This window comes from Trachinotus anak, unplaced genomic scaffold, assembly GCF_046630095.1.
Source record: "Trachinotus anak isolate AG129_WGS33_773 ecotype Australia unplaced genomic scaffold, CSIRO_AGI_Tana_v1 ptg000040l, whole genome shotgun sequence".
Lineage (NCBI taxonomy): Eukaryota > Metazoa > Chordata > Actinopteri > Carangiformes > Carangidae > Trachinotus > Trachinotus anak.
In genome coordinates this window covers 88,867-106,125 of record NW_027273891.1, presented here as the reverse complement: position 1 = coordinate 106,125, position 17,259 = coordinate 88,867, and the positions used below count along the sequence as shown (strand labels likewise).

The window sequence follows — 17,259 nt, the reverse complement described above, 5'->3', positions numbered from 1 at the left end:
TCCCCCACCTGTCCCCTACCTGTCCTCCACCTGTCCCCCACCTGTCCTCCACCTGTCCCCTACCTGTCCCCTACCTGTCCTCCACCTGTCCCCCACCTGTCCTCCACCTGTCCCCCACCTGTCCCCCACCTGTCCTCCACCTGTGCCCCCACCTGTCCTCCACCTGTCCCCCACCTGTCCTCCACCAGCCGCCGCCTGTCCTCCACCTGTCCTCCACCTGTCCCCCACCTGTCCCCCACCTGTCCTCCACCTGTCCCCCACCTGTCCCCCACCTGTCCCCTACCTGTCCCCCACCTGTCCTCCACCTGTCCCCCACCTGTCCCCCACCTGTCCTCCACCTGTGCCCCCACCTGTCCCCCACCTGTCCTCCACCTGTCCCCCACCTGTCCCCCACCTGTCCCCTACCTGTCCCCCACCTGTCCCCCACCTGTCCCCTACCTGTCCTCCACCTGTCCCCTACCTGTCCCCCACCTGTCCCCCACCTGTCCCCTACCTGTCCTCCACCTGTCCCCCACCTGTCCTCCACCTGTCCCCTACCTGTCCCCTACCTGTCCCCCACCTGTCCTCCACCTGTCCCCCACCTGTCCCCCACCTGTCCTCCACCTGTCCCCCACCTGTCCTCCACCAGCCGCCGCCTGTCCTCCACCTGTCCTCCACCTGTCCCCCACCTGTCCCCCACCTGTCCTCCACCTGTCCCCCACCTGTCCCCCACCTGTCCTCCACCTGTCCCCCACCTGTCCTCCACCTGTCCTCCACCTGTCCCCCACCTGTCCTCCACCTGTCCCCTACCTGTCCTCCACCTGTCCTCCACCTGTCCCCCACCTGTCCCCCACCTGTCCCCCACCTGTCCTCCACCAGCCGCCGCCTCCTCTGAGGATGGACTCAAGATGATCAATATAACAATCATGTATCATTAATCATTTCAAACTGATTCTACAGTTTTTCAGGGCTTGGCTCAAGCTGCACACAGGTGACACCTCCACCCAGGAGCAGGGTCTGAAACCCCGGGCTTTACAGGGACATGAAGTCCGAGCAGCTGATGCTGTTTTTAGGTTTTTTCATCATGAAATCAACTGAAAACTATTTCAACTAAATCTTCACTCATGTCTGGAAACTGTCCCGGACCCGCAGTGATTCCACGACTCCTTAAATAACACAAACCCCCTGAATGACCCCTGAAACCTTCGCAGGGACCCTCAACAATCAGCTTGTCCAGCCCCCCCTGCAGGTGCCCCCGGCCCGGGAACCGGTTTTGCAGAGAGCTCTGGTCTCAGCAGCGCGTTCCACACGTCCCGCCGGTTTCACCGTGCAGCGCCGCCGCATGGCCGCGGGGGGGCGCCGGAGACCGCGAGTCCTGCAGGACCCGCTCACGATGGGTGAGCACGAGTCCCGCCCCAGAATCAGGGTGAGAGTGCGCATGACTGTGAAGGTGATCCGTGTGGTTGTGTCTGCGCCTGCGCCAGCTTCAGTCAGCCTGGTCCAGTTCCCGGGATATTTTTAGCCTGGACTCGGGGGCCGAGGTTCCAGAGCAGGGGGCTGCGGCTGCAGAGCCTCAGACAGTGGAGGGGAGCCCCCCCACCCCCCCTCAAATAAAACAGAACCACAACCATCATCTCAATTCCTCGTGAATCTCCCCTCGTGCTCATCAAAGCGCATTTCCCCACTTTTTATTTTTTTATTTTTAACTCTTTTCCTGTTGCACGAGCACGTTACACAGCACCGGCCCTGGGGGGGTCACCTGCTCCAGCTCCCCCTCTGCACTTCTGCACGAACCAGGCTCCATCCCGCAGCCGTGCGGCTCAATTTGAGTGTTTGTGTCGGGATGTGATGTGAGTGCTGTGATCCAGGTGACCCCCCCCAGCCCGGAGCCCCCCCCCCCCCGGTACCTCAAGAGCAGACTCTGGGAGGAGGATCGAAAAAATTCCTCAGCTCAGAAAGAAAAAGACCCAGTAAACAAACTGGGAGAGTGTGAGGGGGGGGATTCTCCGAAACCACCCACGTGGGATCTCCGCCGTCTGCTGCACCTTCAGCCAATGAGCGCAGAGCACGGAGGCTCTATTGACGGCGGCGGACCAATGAGGGAGCGAGCGGGCGGGCCGGGCTCCGCCCACTGCGGCGGCCCGGATATAAGCGGCAGCTCCGGCGGCAGCGGGCAGAAGTCGCCGCTGTCGCTGCCGGACTCACCTGAGCGCCTGCGCACGGACTCCGGACCGAGCTTTACCTGGATTAACAGTCGTCGGGACTTTATTCCGGGAAGTTAACGGGACAGCAGCTCTCCGCTGTGGATATTTCTGACTATCCTGGATCTGGTGGATTATTTGACTGACTTCAACATGACTCTGGAGGAGGTGGTCGGGTCCAGCAGCACCGGGAAGAAGTGAGTGTCCGGTCGGGCTGCAGGCCGTCCTGCTCACGGTTCATGCTGTCTCATGTGTTTGTCTGTCGGGCTCCCCGGGGCCGCTGTGGGTCACGGTTCTAACCGCCTCCGTGTGTTTGCAGGATGGAGACGGTGAGTCAGGCGCTGGAGGAGCTGCTGGCCGCGGCCCAGCGGCAGGACTGTCTCACTGTGGGGGTGTACGAGTCCGCCAAACTCATGAATGTGTAAGTACGAGCTTTGTTTTTCATTGCGCCGGTTTTTACTCCGACACCGGGCACGGTGACGCGGATGTCTAACCGGGTCTGTCCCCTCCTGTCCCGCAGGGACCCGGACAGCGTGGTCCTGTGCGTCCTCGCCACCGATGAGGAGGATGAAGATGACATCGCGCTGCAGATCCACTTCACGCTGCTCCAGGCTTTCTGCTGCGACAACGACATCAACATCCTGCGGGTGTCCGGCATGAGGCGGCTGGCCCAGCTGCTGGGGGAGGACAGCGAGGACGGCAACGGCAACGAGCCCCGGGACCTGCACTGCATCCTGGTCACTGTAAGTCCAAACGCCCGCGTCCGAACATGAACCGATCGCAGACGTGTTGAATAACGTGAGAACCACGAGTGTGCTCCCGGGTCTCACCGTCCCTCCCGCTCTGTTTTGCAGAACCCTCCGGTGCAGCCGCTGCAGTGCCAGGCCCTGCAGGACGTCGGCAGCTTCTGTGAGGAGAGCCGCTGCAGGAACCAGTGGGTTCCCTGCCTGCAGCTGCAGGACCGCTGAGCCGCGCCGCGCCGAGCCGAGCCGAGCCGCTGCGGAGCGGGGAGAGAGAGCGGAAACAGTCCAAACGGCCGTCCTCCAGCAGGAGAGGAGTCCAGGCGTTTGAGTGAAGACCGGGCCGAACCGGAAGCTTCCCGCCGCCTGATTGGCTGATGGAGTTAGAGGGGGGAGCGTGAGATACCGGTACCGGACGGGTTGTTGGAAGCGGACCGGACCGTGCAGGAGGCTCCGGGTCCTGGAGGGGGAGGGGGGGAGACACCTGAGCTGCAGGTGATCTGCTCACCTGTCTGCTCACACACACACTGATGCAGAGCATGTTTGTTGTTGTTCATGATGAAGTGACGTCATACCTGAGTATTTAAAGTGACCAGAGTTAATATATGAGTGAATCACCTGTGAGCTTTCTACTGATGAATAAATTATTCAATGAGAAAAGACTGATTCCTGAGTGGTTCATCCAGGAGGAGTGTGTGTGTGTGTGTGTGTGTGTGTGTGTGTGTGTGTGTGTGCGCCCTGACTGTGTATCATCAGTAGAACCTCTGAGAGGCTCTGGGTCAGAGTCAGTCTGTGATGGTTCCTGTTGGATGATAAATGTGGGTTTGAGGGCTGGAGGAGGAGCTGTGGACAGACCTGTTCTCTCTTCCTGAATCCAGGGAGGAAATGGTTAAAAATGAATGTTTTAAACCTGCAGACAACACAAACGCCACAGGCAGCGTCTCTGTGGGCCTGTTTCCAGTGAAGGAAACCCTTGATTCTACGGCTCAGTGATGTGTTGGACCTGGCTTTGAGCTGAGACCTGGTCCTGTCCATGGAGTACCACAGGGATCGGGCCTCGGTCCTCCGCCGCTCTGCACACAGCCTCGGTCGAGTGTTTCATCGTTTCAGTTCCAGTTTTGTGCAGACGACTCAGATCTGGAGGTTGATGATGTCATGAAACTAAACACGCTGCAGGTCTGTGTGGAGGGAAAGAAAAAGTGAGCTGAGGTTTGGGTCACAGAACCGTTTCAGTACAAATCCACCCAGCACCTGTAAACTGGAGAATAATCCATGTTGTAATTAGAACCTGAGGAAGTCCACACCCCCCCTCCACACTTCAGACAGGAGTTCAACGTGTCAGGGTGTCCACTTACTTTTGGCCATGTATGAATGTGTGGGAAATGTGCAGAAACGAGACCAGGGCTGGAGGCGGGAAATGGATGGTTACACGAGGAGTGTGTTGGTGGAGATCTTCAGGCCGCCTCGGTTTCCATGGAGACGTGTGTATTCTTGTAGGTCTGTCTTTGTGGGGACATGGGGGGGGTGTGTGAGTGTGTGAGTGTGTGAGTGTGTGTGTGTGTGTGTGTGTGTGTGTGTGTGTGTGTGTGTGTGTGTTACTGCATGTGAACTCTATCTGCAGAAGTGTGTTGACAAAACTGTGACCTTGGAATTAAAGATAAAAACTGAGTCACACACTGGAACGACTGCTGTGTAGTTTCTGCTCAACTTCATCAGAACTTGTCCTGTTCTCAGTCCTGTTCTCAGCAATGTTCTCAGTCATGTTCTCTGTCAGGTCCATCAGATCATCTGAGAGCTGAAGGTTCTCCGTCTCCAAAGCAGAGCAGCAGATCATTATCGAGACAAACTGGCTCCTGTGCTGGACTCAGAGGTCTGAGGAGCTCTGCCAGGTGAGGACGTGATCCTCTCAGTGCACAGGTGTGGTAACAGTCAGAACCATTTCTCTGCTGCTCCAGCTCCACTGGGGACACTTCAGAACAACACAGCCCCTCCCCCACCTGTGCTGTTAGTCTGAGGTGAGGTCAAACACATTTCCTGAATGGAGGTCCTCCACTGAAGGACGGAGATACCTGTGCTCAGTTTCTATAAAACTGAATAAATTTGCACAGTTTCTCTCTCACTTCCTGCTCATCCACAAAACAGTCTTATTTTATTTAGATTCATCTTGAACAGTTTCTGGGCCACGACTGAGTGAGGGCTGGTGTCAGTCTGGTGAAATCAGCAGCTGCAGGTCGGAGTTCAGAAACTGAGAGCAGGTCACATCAGCATGTTTCTGTCAGCTGCACTGAAAAGACAGGTGTGTGTGTGTGTGTGTGTTTGTGTGTGTGTGTGTCTGCTGTTGTCCATGTGAAGACTCAGTCCTCATCAGTCCGGCTGCAGCTGGACAGGACCTGAGTGTCTGAGCACAGAACAGCCTGTGAGTTGTTGTCCTGACCTCTGCAGGTCATTTCTGCTCCTGTCATCTCTAACTGGGGGCTTGAATGTTTCTGTAAGACTCAGAACACTCAGTTCCTCCAGCTGTGTGTGTTTGTGTGAAACCTGCTGGGCTGTAAACTGAAGCTCAGTCTGCAGCCAACTCTGTACAAACAGCCACCGGCCTCTGCCCGTGATGTCACATCCTGATGTCACATCCTGTTGTAACCCCCGCCTCCTCCTCTCTCTGTGGAGGTGATGGGGACTCCACTGCTCCGCTGACGCCACGGGCCTGTTTGTTTTGGCGGCCGGCCCGTCCCTGCCAGGCCTATGGGGTGGACGGGGCCACAACTCCTCTGACAGCAAGAGAAACTCCTGATGGACAGCTCGGCTCAGCCAATCGGCTGCCAGAACAAGGTCTAAATCCTTGGATGTGTTTTAATGGATATGTTTTGGTCTGTGGCTCATCACTGAATCTTTCTGAGGTCCTAGACAGGTGGAGGTCACATGATCACTGCTGTCCACTGAAGATTCCCTGTTTCACCAACTGAAGAAAAACAACAACACTGATGCATGTTCCCAGCATCCACGTGGACGTTTCCCCCCACAGAGATGTGTTAACGTCTCTTATCGTCATGGAGGCTTTGTGACGAAGCTTCTTTCTCACTTCGATTCTGTCACCTGCAGCTCTGACGCTTCCTGTGCTCACACTTCACTTCCTGTCTGTGAAGTTTCACTTTCGAAAGTCCTGATGGGTGATGTGAGATTTGGACCCTCTGGGGGTCTGTATTTAATGACTCTGGACCCTCTGGACCCTCCTCTGCTCAGTTCTCTCTCTTCTTTCTCAGACCTTCAGGGTCACTTCAGGTCAGACAGGTGACAGACTCCAGCAGCTTAGTGGAACAGGTGTGAGTTTCCCCCAGTTCTTGACAGGTAACTCACAAAAACTCAGTTTGCATTGGAATGGATGAGAAGATAGAAGAGAATGTCAGTGATCCATCCATCCATCCATCCCACACACAGTTTAATTAACTTTCCTGCTCAGACACTGAAAGAACTTCATGTGTTTTTTTCAATATTTTGAATATTTATTGTTCTTTTTGTAAATTTGTAATTTAATGATAATAAATCTTCCAATTTGTAGAAATCTTTTATTAGTAAATATATCTCACATCAAACCAGAGGTAAAAGACTCAGTCTCCTCCTCTCTCAGAATATTTTCTCCATCCTCAGAGCAGGACGAGGAGCTTTGGGACGGAGCACTGGAGCCAGATCTGCACCGAGCCAGGAGCCAATCAGAGACCTGAGATCTTCATATATTATACAGAAGGACAGTTTGAGCAACATTCAGTGAGGTCACCTCAGGTGCTGCTTGTTGTGTCGACTGCAGACGCAGTGAGCAGGTACAGAGGAGGAGCATCCATCTGAGAGAAGGTGTTTCCCATGTGGTTAAAGCTTGTAAAAGATGGTTGTCATGGTTACACTACGTAAACATTAACAGTGAGTGTGAGGACAAACAGCTCACACCCAGACTGTACACGGAGCTGAACTGATCTGACATCAGTGAAGAGTCTGCTCTGATGGAAGGAATGTACCTGGTAATCATTTCACACACCCACAATCCTATGCGTGTGTGTGTGTGTGTGTGTGTGTGTGTGTGTGTGTGTGTGTGTGTGTGTGAGAGAGACAGCTGGACTCACTGATCACATTTAAAATATTTAACAAGACATAACTGAGGTTTCCATCAGGTAAAAACCTCTTATCTCCAAACTGCTCTGATACAGTCAAACAGTTTGGTGTCATTAAACATCTGCATATGCAGTGCAGCTCCACACACACACACATAGACACACACACACACACACACACACACACACACACACACACACACACACACTCACACACACACACACACACACACACACACACACACACACTCACACACACACACACACACACACACACACACACACACACACTGTAGTTTACTCTGACTTCACAATCCTGCTGCCCTAAATACTCACTACAGCACCAAATGTGGATTAATCCGCTGCTGGAAATAGTCCCCAACAAACACTCTGTCTGCTCCTATTAGGTCCAGATTAAAGTTTGACTTGGGACTTGGTCTTGGCCTGGGACTTGGTCTTGGCCTGGGACTTGGTCTTGGCCTTTTTTGAGGGCTGGTTAGAAGCTGGTACTTTATTTTAAACCAGTTCTTCTTGTTTTGCCAAAACCTGGGTCTGATCCAGGAAAACTGGTTCGACAGCAGCATCAACCTCAGGCTGTAGTGCTAGTGTACCACTAGAGTCCGGCTCCACACATGCCCCACCTTTTTAGAACCACTTAGGTCAGGGTGTGGGGGGGCGGGGTTATTGTGACGGAGGACATCTTTAAACAAGCAGAGCTGCTGTAACCTCCAGCCTCCATCATCCAAAGAAGAAGAACCAGAGCTTTAAAGACATGTGTGTGTGTGTGTCTGTGTGTGTGTGTGTGTGTCTGTGTGTGTGTGTGTGTGTGTGTGTGTGTGTGTGTGTGTGTGTGTCTGTCGTGTGTATGTGTGTGTGTGTGTGTGTCTGTCGTGTGTGTGTGTGTGTGTGTCTGTCGTGTGTGTATGTGTGTGTGTGTGTGTGTGTGAGTGTGTGTCTGTCGTGTGTGTGTGTGTGTGTGTGTCTGTCATGTGTGTGTGTGTGTGTGTGTCGTGTGTGTGTGTGTCTGTCGTGTGTGTGTGTGTCTATCGTGTGTGTGTGTGTATGTCTATCGTGTGTGTGTGTGTGTGTGTGTGTGTGTGTGTGTCTATTGTGTGTGTGTGTGTGTGTGTCTGTCGTGTGTGTGTGTCTGTCATGTGTGTGTGTGTGTGTGTGTGTGTGTGTGTGTTCTCATCAGATGAGTTCACTCACAGTGACTCTCACACTGTCACAGATCTCAGGAATAGCAGCTTTATTTTTAGTGAGGAGTTAATATCAGCTCAGTGTGTCACTCCAGCAGCTATTTCAGTTCAGCAGCGAGGAGGCTCTCTGCTCTCAGGCCTGCCTCACGTCACCGTGGAAACAGATGGAGCCTGCCGATTGGACGGTTCAGCCGGAGGAGCCCGGAGCTGTGGTTGTCGTTATTAGATAAGGAGCCGAGGCCGAGCGGAGCGACACGTCGACACGTTACGTAGGGAGATCCTGCTGCAGCGTCACTGACCATGTAAGGCTGCTTCAGGATCAGAGGAGAGCATCAGAGATGAGTCACAGAGGAGGAGGAGAGAGGAGAGGAGAGGAGGAGAGGAGGAGGAGAGGAAGACAGATGAAGAATGAGAGGCAGAGATCGCTGCAACATCAGAAAAACACGACTCAGAGGGAGAGAGAGGAAAACGCTGCTGAACATCAGCTTTCTGACTCTGAGCTCAGGCTGTTGAAGGCACCACGAGCATCATGAAAGACTCTGAACGAACCATTTCTCTCATGACAGGTCTCTCACTGCTGTTGAGCAGTGACTGTGCAGTCACACTCACACAGGCAGGATTCTTATGGTTATTTATTGACCTCTGTGCTCTGCAGTTTTAAATAAAGTTGTGTCAGTTTGAATGTCCTGAGGCTGCAGGTGAAACTGGCTCCTGTTTGTCTTCATGTTGTTTTTAATGTTGATCTGATGAACTCATCAGCCTGACTGAACACACAACCAGAAACTACACCACTTCCTGTGTGTGTGTGTGTGTGTGTGTGTGTGTGTGTGTGTGTGTGTGTGTGTGTGTGTGTGTGTGCGTTTGGGGGGGGGGCTGTGTGGGGGGATTTACTGGCAGTCAAACCAGAAGTTCACTTTCTCTCTCACCTCTGCAGACTTTCCTGTTGCTGTGTGTTTATGGTTCCAGTTCAACACAGCTTTGACTCTTCCACTGTCACCTGACCACCTTCGGTCACATGACCTCTGACCTGTCATCAGTTAATTAAAGGTGAGGTGAGGTGGTGCTGCTAACGAGGCTGAAACTCCTAATTAACATGAATGAACCTTTGACAACAGTTTATACAGGGTCTCTCTCTCTCTCTCTCACACACACACACACACACACACACACACACACACAGACTGAATCCAAGGTCTAGTAAGTAAACAGCTGCTAATGCTAATGTTAGCTACGCAACAACAGCAGAACTTTCAGATGGATCCTTTATTGTGTGAATGGAAGCTGATTCAGACTCAGTCCTGCTGTGTCGTCACGTGGACGTTAATGACCCTGGTCTGACTGAGCTCAGACGCGTCCGTTCAAACTGATTCAGTCTGTGCAGCAGTGTAAACGTGGCCGCGGCCGCAGAGTCAGACTGAGGCTGTGAAACACATCTGATGTTGGAGGGAAAAAGAAAAGAGTCATGTTTACATCGCTGCTCCGGCTGGAGGCTCCTGAAGACCTGAAACTGGGTCCATGAAACACAACTGCTGTGATCTCACACACACACACACACACACACACACACACACACAGCTTCCTGTCTGCAGTTTGCTCTAGTTAAACTCTGCAGACTATAAATATATTTTCTTTACTTCAGGCAGTAACATGAGTCAGACCGAGTGTCCCTGAACACAACATGTAGATTTAAAATAAAACACAAACAGCTGTGTCATGTCTTTATTGTTCCGTCCCACAGACGCTGAGCTGGAGAACCAGGAGCTCAGAGAACAGGGAGCCTTTTCTTCTGCAGCTCAAACTGTCGGAACTAAAAATATCTCCTCTGGACGCCGCTGCTTATTTTTATCCCAGCTGAGGCTAAATTTACTGCGCCGGGCGTCTCCCCTCCTGTCCAGCCACAGGGTGGGGGGGGGGGTGGGGTGGGGGGGGAATTCAGAGGCTGTTTAAACTTTCAGAAATGGGTCAAACAGAAGCAAATTATGATTTATGATCTATTGAGGAGAATCTTTTCAATCTGCAGTTTCTCAACTCGTCTCAGTTTTTACTGTTTCACTGAAGCTGAGACAAATCCAGCTAATTAACCGCAGGAGAAAATAAAAGCTGTGAGTTACCTGTTGTTAAGGTTGCTCGGCAACAGGAAACGCACTTTGCAACTTGATGCTAAAGGCGGGAACAGTTGATGACACAAAGAGAAAATCCTCCATGTGGCCCCTGAACTGAGACACAGCCACAGACAAAACATCTGTTTCTCCCTGACAAACGGTGTAATATAATAATAATCATCATCATCATCATCATCATCATCATCATCATAACCATAATAATCATAATAATAATCAGCAGCAGCAGCAGAAAACAATGACAGAGCTGAGGTCTGGACCCTGACCCAGCCTGTTCACACACTCTGGATCTGTGATTGGCTCTCCTCTGTGATTGGCTCTCCTCTGTGATTGGCTCTCCTCTGTGATTGGCTCTCCTCTGTGATCTGAAATAAACTCCTGTGGTTTTTGCACAAACATCATCAGTGAGGAGCCACGCTGCTGATTCACCAGTCAAATCCCTCCTTTCTTTAACCAACCAGAGCTCATCATCTCCAACACAGAGCTTCTCTGTGAGCACGAGCCCACAATTACAGACCGTGTGCTGAGGTAACCCCCCCACCCACCACCAGTCTTACCCCACCCACCCGAACCACACTTTGATCTCAAACCAAACGTCCCCTCCCTCCCTCCGTCCTGCTGGAAAACCTTGCTGCTGTTTCCCACAGACCACAAACCAGAGGGACTCTGAGTCCAGACCTGCACCGTCCGACTGCAGGGACCTCTACCGGCTCTGCAGAGACAGTCCTGGACAGACCTGGAAAGACCTGGAAAAACCTGAAAAAACCTGAAAAAAGTTTTACATTGAAAAATGTTTTTTCAGAACAAACCTCAAAGTTTCAACATGTGACATTAATGTCAGGATGAGATTCCCTCTCTCCACAGTCAGAGGTCAGAGGCAGATTGAGTCTGCTGCTGTTGACAGATCCACACACACACACACACACACACACACACACACACACACACACACACACACACACACACACACACACACACACACACACAGGACCTGACTCTCCAGCTGATTTCTGGTGCTCTATGAAATAAAGGCCATCACCATCAGCAGATTCTGGTCTTTACTCATTGGCTGACTCTAAGGCTCATTTGCATATGATCTTCTGCCTACAAACAGTTTTTTTTTGGGGGGGGGGGGGGGGGGGGGGGGGGTGAGCGAGCCCAGGGGCGTCCTGATCTCAGGTTTTTGTCCCTGCAGGTTTCTGGGGACAACCCAACAACTGAGATTTGCATAATGACAGAAAAGAAAAGAGAGTGTGAGACTAAAGGTTTCATTTCAACTCACCTGTCCGTCAGGTGTGAGCGTCTCCAAAAACCCCTTTTAATTTAAATGACTTTAAGAAAAAAAAAAGCAGATCTAATAGTATAAATATTATCCTGTAATAAAATGAAATAAATGGACTGTGAAATTTTAGTTTGTATGAATTATCTACAGTTTAAATCACTATGGTCACATCAGATAAAAACTCTTCATTTATACCTTAAAATACCCTTAATCTTTAAGTTAAGGTGAAAATTCACAACTTTCCAGCCGTTTCTCACTGAAAAACACGAGTCAGTGTATTACCTACTCATACTGACAACCTGTGTGTGTGTGTTATCTGTTTGTTCAGCCTTTAGTGGAGCTGTACGTCTCTCACCTGTCTCTCAGCTGCCGTGTTATAAATACACCAGCTCAGGAAACCACGTATCCTCCAAAATAAAAGCTCTTTATTGTCTGTTTTCATTGATCATGTTTCATTTACCAGCTTTTATGTTCAGAGTGTGAAACACAGAAATGATGTCACAACTTTTAATTCACCTGAGAAGAAGAAGAAAGATGTCATGGTAGATGTTAGTTTTTTCTCTGACACTGGTGGTTGTGAGTTTTTTTCACTCCACTAGAATCAGTTAATGGAAAACTGATGCTGCCTCTTGATTGGCTGGTGCCCTTAGCAACAGGAAGTCCTTTGGGTTAAATGACCTCCGGCTTCCTGCCTGAGAATCTGTTGTATACACACACACACACACACACACACATTTTTGCATCTTGAAACTGAAGCGATTTCAGAGCGTATTCGCTCCAAAGACAAAATGAACACGAGTGACAGGTTGTGGTTAATGAGCAGTCAGATATAGATCACATGATCACATGATCTGTGACATCACGGTCTCCTCCTGTGAAGCCTGAAGACGTGACATCACAGAAGAAGCTTCACTTCGTGCAGCTCTGCAGCCCAGGTTTCCACAGACAGGGTCACTCTGTGGAAAAGACTGAAGCCCAGACTGTCTTCAGGTGAGCTCAGTCCCCTGAGCCTGGTCTGTCTGCTACCACGACCTGGCAACCCAGACGTTCTTCTTAACAATGACTTATAACTGATAGTAAATGATTAATGAACCATTAATAAAACCATTTATTATTAAAGCATTCAGGTGTTACACTGTGTCAACCTGTGTGCTAATCTTCACCCACCTGGCAGGTAACTCAGTCACATGGTCACTGGTCTGAGCTGAACTCCTGCTGCTTCACTGTGAATGGAGGAGGATCAAAGAGGCCTGCAGAGAGAGAGAGAGAGAGTGTGTGTGTGTGTGTGTGTGTGTGTGTGTGATGAGATCAGCTGATTCTCAGGTGAAGTCACTCTCTGACCACCATGACGCTCACGTTCTCCTTTCACATGACCAATCACAGGAAGCCAGTCAGCTGAACCCAGTGCATCATGGGAGGTCAGATCAAACCTCTTCAAGTGACATTTGTTTAGGCTTCTTCCATTTACTTGTGTTTTTCACATACATATATATTTCTGTCCATTGTGACTATTAATAAACGTATTGATTGAATATTCATAATGATTGACAGATTGATACTTTATTGATATTGAAGGAGATGACACAGAGAAATTCACACTGAGCAGAGAAATTCAGATTCAGAATAAAGTCAAAACGGAAAAAGTAGATTAAAACAATAATCATGAGAATAATAAAATTAAATAAGATCTAAAATAAAAGAATAAAACAGAATTACTCATTATTTCCTGGGACATTTAACAGGAAATCAATTATATAAAAACCAGTTGATGTTGGTCCTTTGAAGTTGTGAAATCTTTTCTCTGATCAATACCCTGAGGTCTGATCACAGCTGATCACAGTCAATCACACGTCACTGATCAGCAGGGAGCTGTGATCAATGAGCAGCTGACGTGAATACGAATGAAGGAAACAAGGACGTTAAAGCAAACAGAGCTGAATGTAAATGTCCGTCAGTCAGCTGATGATGTCACACTGATGCTAATGCTAATGCTACCTGAGACTCCTGCAGTGAGACTAATCTCTTTACAGCAAAGACCTTGTTGGGGGGGGGGCAGACACACACACACACACACACACACAGACAGACAGACACACACACACGCACACACAGTGTCCAACAGCAATTACATTTGTTTAGTTGTTTTCATCACGAGCTGCAGAAATGTTGAAAATGAATCAGTAAAAACTCACTGAATCTGTTTTTCAGCAGAATCTTTGCTCCTGACGACAACGTCCACATGTGGTGACTCCGTCAGCATCTAACTGTTTCATGGCTGTAACATTTCAGTGTTGACACATCTATCAAGTTTTACTGTTGGACTAGTTTATCTTTTCTTAAAGCTCTACACAGTCTAAAGGCAGATGTCCATGTGTTTGTGATTATAAAGCAGGTCTAGGTTCTATATTAATACTGTGAAAGTATCAAAGCCTCAGTCCACAGAGAAATGCACACAGCCTGTATTCAGACACTGAGCCTTAAAACCAGCCGTCAAGACTTCTGGAACTTTGTGATGTCACAACAAAGCAGTCACCGCTCTCACGCCCCAAGCCCCGCCCACCTGGACCCACCATCCAACCCTGCAGGATTTGGTTTCTCTGAGTGTTTACCTGAAATCTGCTGTATTTGTATTGGCTCACTCAGAAAACAGAAAGTTTAAGCTGCATTTATATTGTTCATAGTTTGAGATCACAGGAGACGGACGTGGAATCTCTGATGATGACGACCACCAGGAACAGAAGGAGGATGAAATGTTCACCTGTGCACCACAGACAACAACTGGGGAAACAACTGGAGACGTTTAGTGATATATAGAGTTGATTTCTGGGAGACTGGGCTGGTGTGTGACCCGGAGTGAGTCACCAGCTCCGGAGGAGGCAGACAGGTAGAGCTGCAGGAAAACAACACGAGCACGCTGCTAACATGGTCTGGTCTGGTCCGGTCTGATGTGGTCTGGTCTGGTCTGGTCTGGTCTGGTCCGGTCCGGTCTGGTCTGGTCTGGTCTGGTCCGGTCTGATGTGGTCTGGTCTGGTCTGGTCTGGTCTGGTCCGGTCTGATGTGGTCTGGTCTGGTCTGGTCCGGTCCGGTCCGGTCCGGTCCGGTCTGGTCTGGTCTGGTCCGGTCTGGTCTGGTCTGGTTCCGGTCTGATGTGGTCTGGTCTGGTCTGGTCCGGTCCGGTCCGGTCCGGTCTGGTCTGGTCTGGTCTGGTCTGGTCCGGTCTGGTCTGGTCTGGTCCGGTCTGATGTGGTCTGGTCTGGTCTGGTCCGGTCTGGTCTGGTCCAGTCTGATGTGGTCTGGTCTGGTCTGGTCTGGTCCGGTCCGGTCCGGTCCGGTCTGGTCTGGTCTGGTCTGGTCTGGTCTGGTCCGGTCCGGTCCGGTCTGGTCTGGTCTGGTCTGGTCCGGTCTGATGTGGTCTGGTCTGGTCTGGTCTGGTCTGGTCCGGTCTGATGTGGTCTGGTCTGGTCTGGTCCGGTCCGGTCCGGTCCGGTCCGGTCCGGTCTGGTCTGGTCTGGTCCGGTCTGGTCTGGTCTGGTTCCGGTCCGGTCTGGTTTGGTCTGGTCTGGTCTGGTCCGGTCTGGTCTGGTCTGGTCCGGTCTGATGTGGTCTGGTCTGGTCTGGTCCGGTCTGGTCTGGTCCAGTCTGATGTGGTCTGGTCTGGTCTGGTCTGGTCCGGTCCGGTCCGGTCTGGTCTGGTCTGGTCTGGTCTGGTCTGGTCCGGTCCGGTCTGGTCTGGTCCAGTCTGATGTGGTCTGGTCTGGTCTGGTCTGGTCTGGTCTGGTCCGGTCTGATGTGGTCTGGTCTGGTCTGGTCTGGTCCGGTCCGGTCCGGTCCGGTCCGGTCTGGTCTGGTCTGGTCCGGTCTGGTCTGGTCTGGTTCCGGTCTGATGTGGTCTGGTCTGGTCTGGTCCGGTCCGGTCCGGTCCGGTCTGGTCTGGTCTGGTCTGGTCTGGTCCGGTCTGGTCTGGTCTGGTCCGGTCTGATGTGGTCTGGTCTGGTCTGGTCCGGTCTGGTCTGGTCCAGTCTGATGTGGTCTGGTCTGGTCTGGTCTGGTCTGGTCCGGTCCGGTCCGGTCTGGTCTGGTCTGGTCTGGTCTGGTCCGGTCCGGTCTGGTCTGGTCCAGTCTGATGTGGTCTGGTCTGGTCTGGTCTGGTCTGGTCTGATGTGGTCTGGTCCGGTCTGGTCTGGTCTGGTCTGGTCTGGTCTGGTCTGGTCTGGTCCGGTCCGGTCTGGTTTGGTCTGGTCCGGTCTGATGTGGTCTGGTCTGGTGACAGGTTAACAAGAGTAGTCCAGACCTTCCTGTGGTAGCTTTGTGTCATTTTTGTCTTTCTGTGTCTCCTTGTGGTCGTTGTGTGTCTCTTTGGACCCCTCAGACCTGGTCTGTGTCTGGTGGACCTGTTCAGCGGTCCGTCCCTGGTCCAGTGAACTTTGACCTCTTTGCACTGAAGAGTATTTGTGTGACTGCTGCAGCGTGGATCACGTCTATGAATCCATGATTTTCTGTCGTTTGTTTCTTTGTGTGTCTCTGGATCTGATGGATGTGGTTTCGGAACCATCAGAGGACCCGGATCCTCCAGAGACCTGTGACTGTACTGGCTCTGTGTGAGTGCTCAGCGTTTGAAGGGTGGAGTGGGCGGAAGAGCGCGTGGCAGGAATCACTTGTTGTGGTTAACCCCGCCACAATAAAAGCCCCCTCCCTGTGGTCGGTGAAACGAGACTTTCATCACTTCAGCTGAATCATCCTCCTGAGAAAGTGTCAGTGAGTAACTCCTGTGTGACTCAGATCAGACCGACCCCCCCCCCCGCCAGCTGGGGGTTAATGAGAGGATGAGGCAGAGAGAAGCTGATAAGGAAAAGGCTTCTGTTTCCTGTGATCTGGTTTAGATTCTGGACTCAGATCAGAGTCTGTGGTTTGGTTTCACAAAGACTCAGCGGTGAGTAAAACAACAGCTCTGTCAGTTCATTCCGAACTCCAGTCCTGCTCTTTAATCAGCTAACGAGGTTCAGGGCTTTAAAACGTCACACTGTTGACGCTGGATTTACTGGAAACTTTCCTCAGAGTTTCCTAAAGATTTTTTGGGTGTTTAGTTATAAATTACCAGAATATTTCCAGGAAAGTTTGCTGCTGATTAGAAGGTGAGTGGAGGAAGTTATTGATTACCTGCTCGTTATAACGGCACTCATCAGGGCAAACAATCCCACGTCTGTCTGAGAGGCAGCAGGAAACAGGAAGTAGTCTGATAACATAAACAATTCATCGGTCAGAAAAACAGTCGTACGATCCAGACGGTAAATCCTGAGAAACTGAACATGAAGAAGAATCTGCTCAGTGTTTAAGATGCTGGGTGTGTGGGGTGGGGGTGGGGGGTTCACTGATCAAACCTCTCGCTGGGATTTCTCTCATTTCTGCAGCAGTCACCTCATCACCACACACAGCTCCAGGAGGATGATATGAGGGAAGTGATCAAAGTCTAATTTCACTAAATGTGTGGACTCAGGAGGAAACACAGACGACACACCTGCGCCTCCTGGAACATCCAATCAGGTTTCAGTCACTGCTGCAGTCGCAAAGTCCCACAACTGAAATATCAGACCTTCATTATAAAAGACACGTGTGTAAAAGCCCCAACTGAAAACCTCAG

At 51.0% G+C, this 17,259-nt stretch overlaps 1 protein-coding gene across 1 annotated transcript; it reads left to right on the top strand.

Annotated features, from left to right (window-relative positions):
• The first annotated feature begins 2,146 nt into the window (after positions 1–2,146).
• LOC139615047 (growth arrest and DNA damage-inducible protein GADD45 beta-like) lies at positions 2,147–3,580 on the top strand. The gene is made up of 4 exons (XM_071472850.1): positions 2,147–2,377; positions 2,500–2,601; positions 2,701–2,923; positions 3,035–3,580. The coding sequence occupies exons 1-4, from the start codon at positions 2,334–2,336 to the stop codon at positions 3,146–3,148; spliced, it is 483 nt and encodes a 160-aa protein (XP_071328951.1). The 5' UTR covers positions 2,147–2,333; the 3' UTR covers positions 3,149–3,580.
• The last annotated feature ends 13,679 nt before the right edge of the window (positions 3,581–17,259 follow it).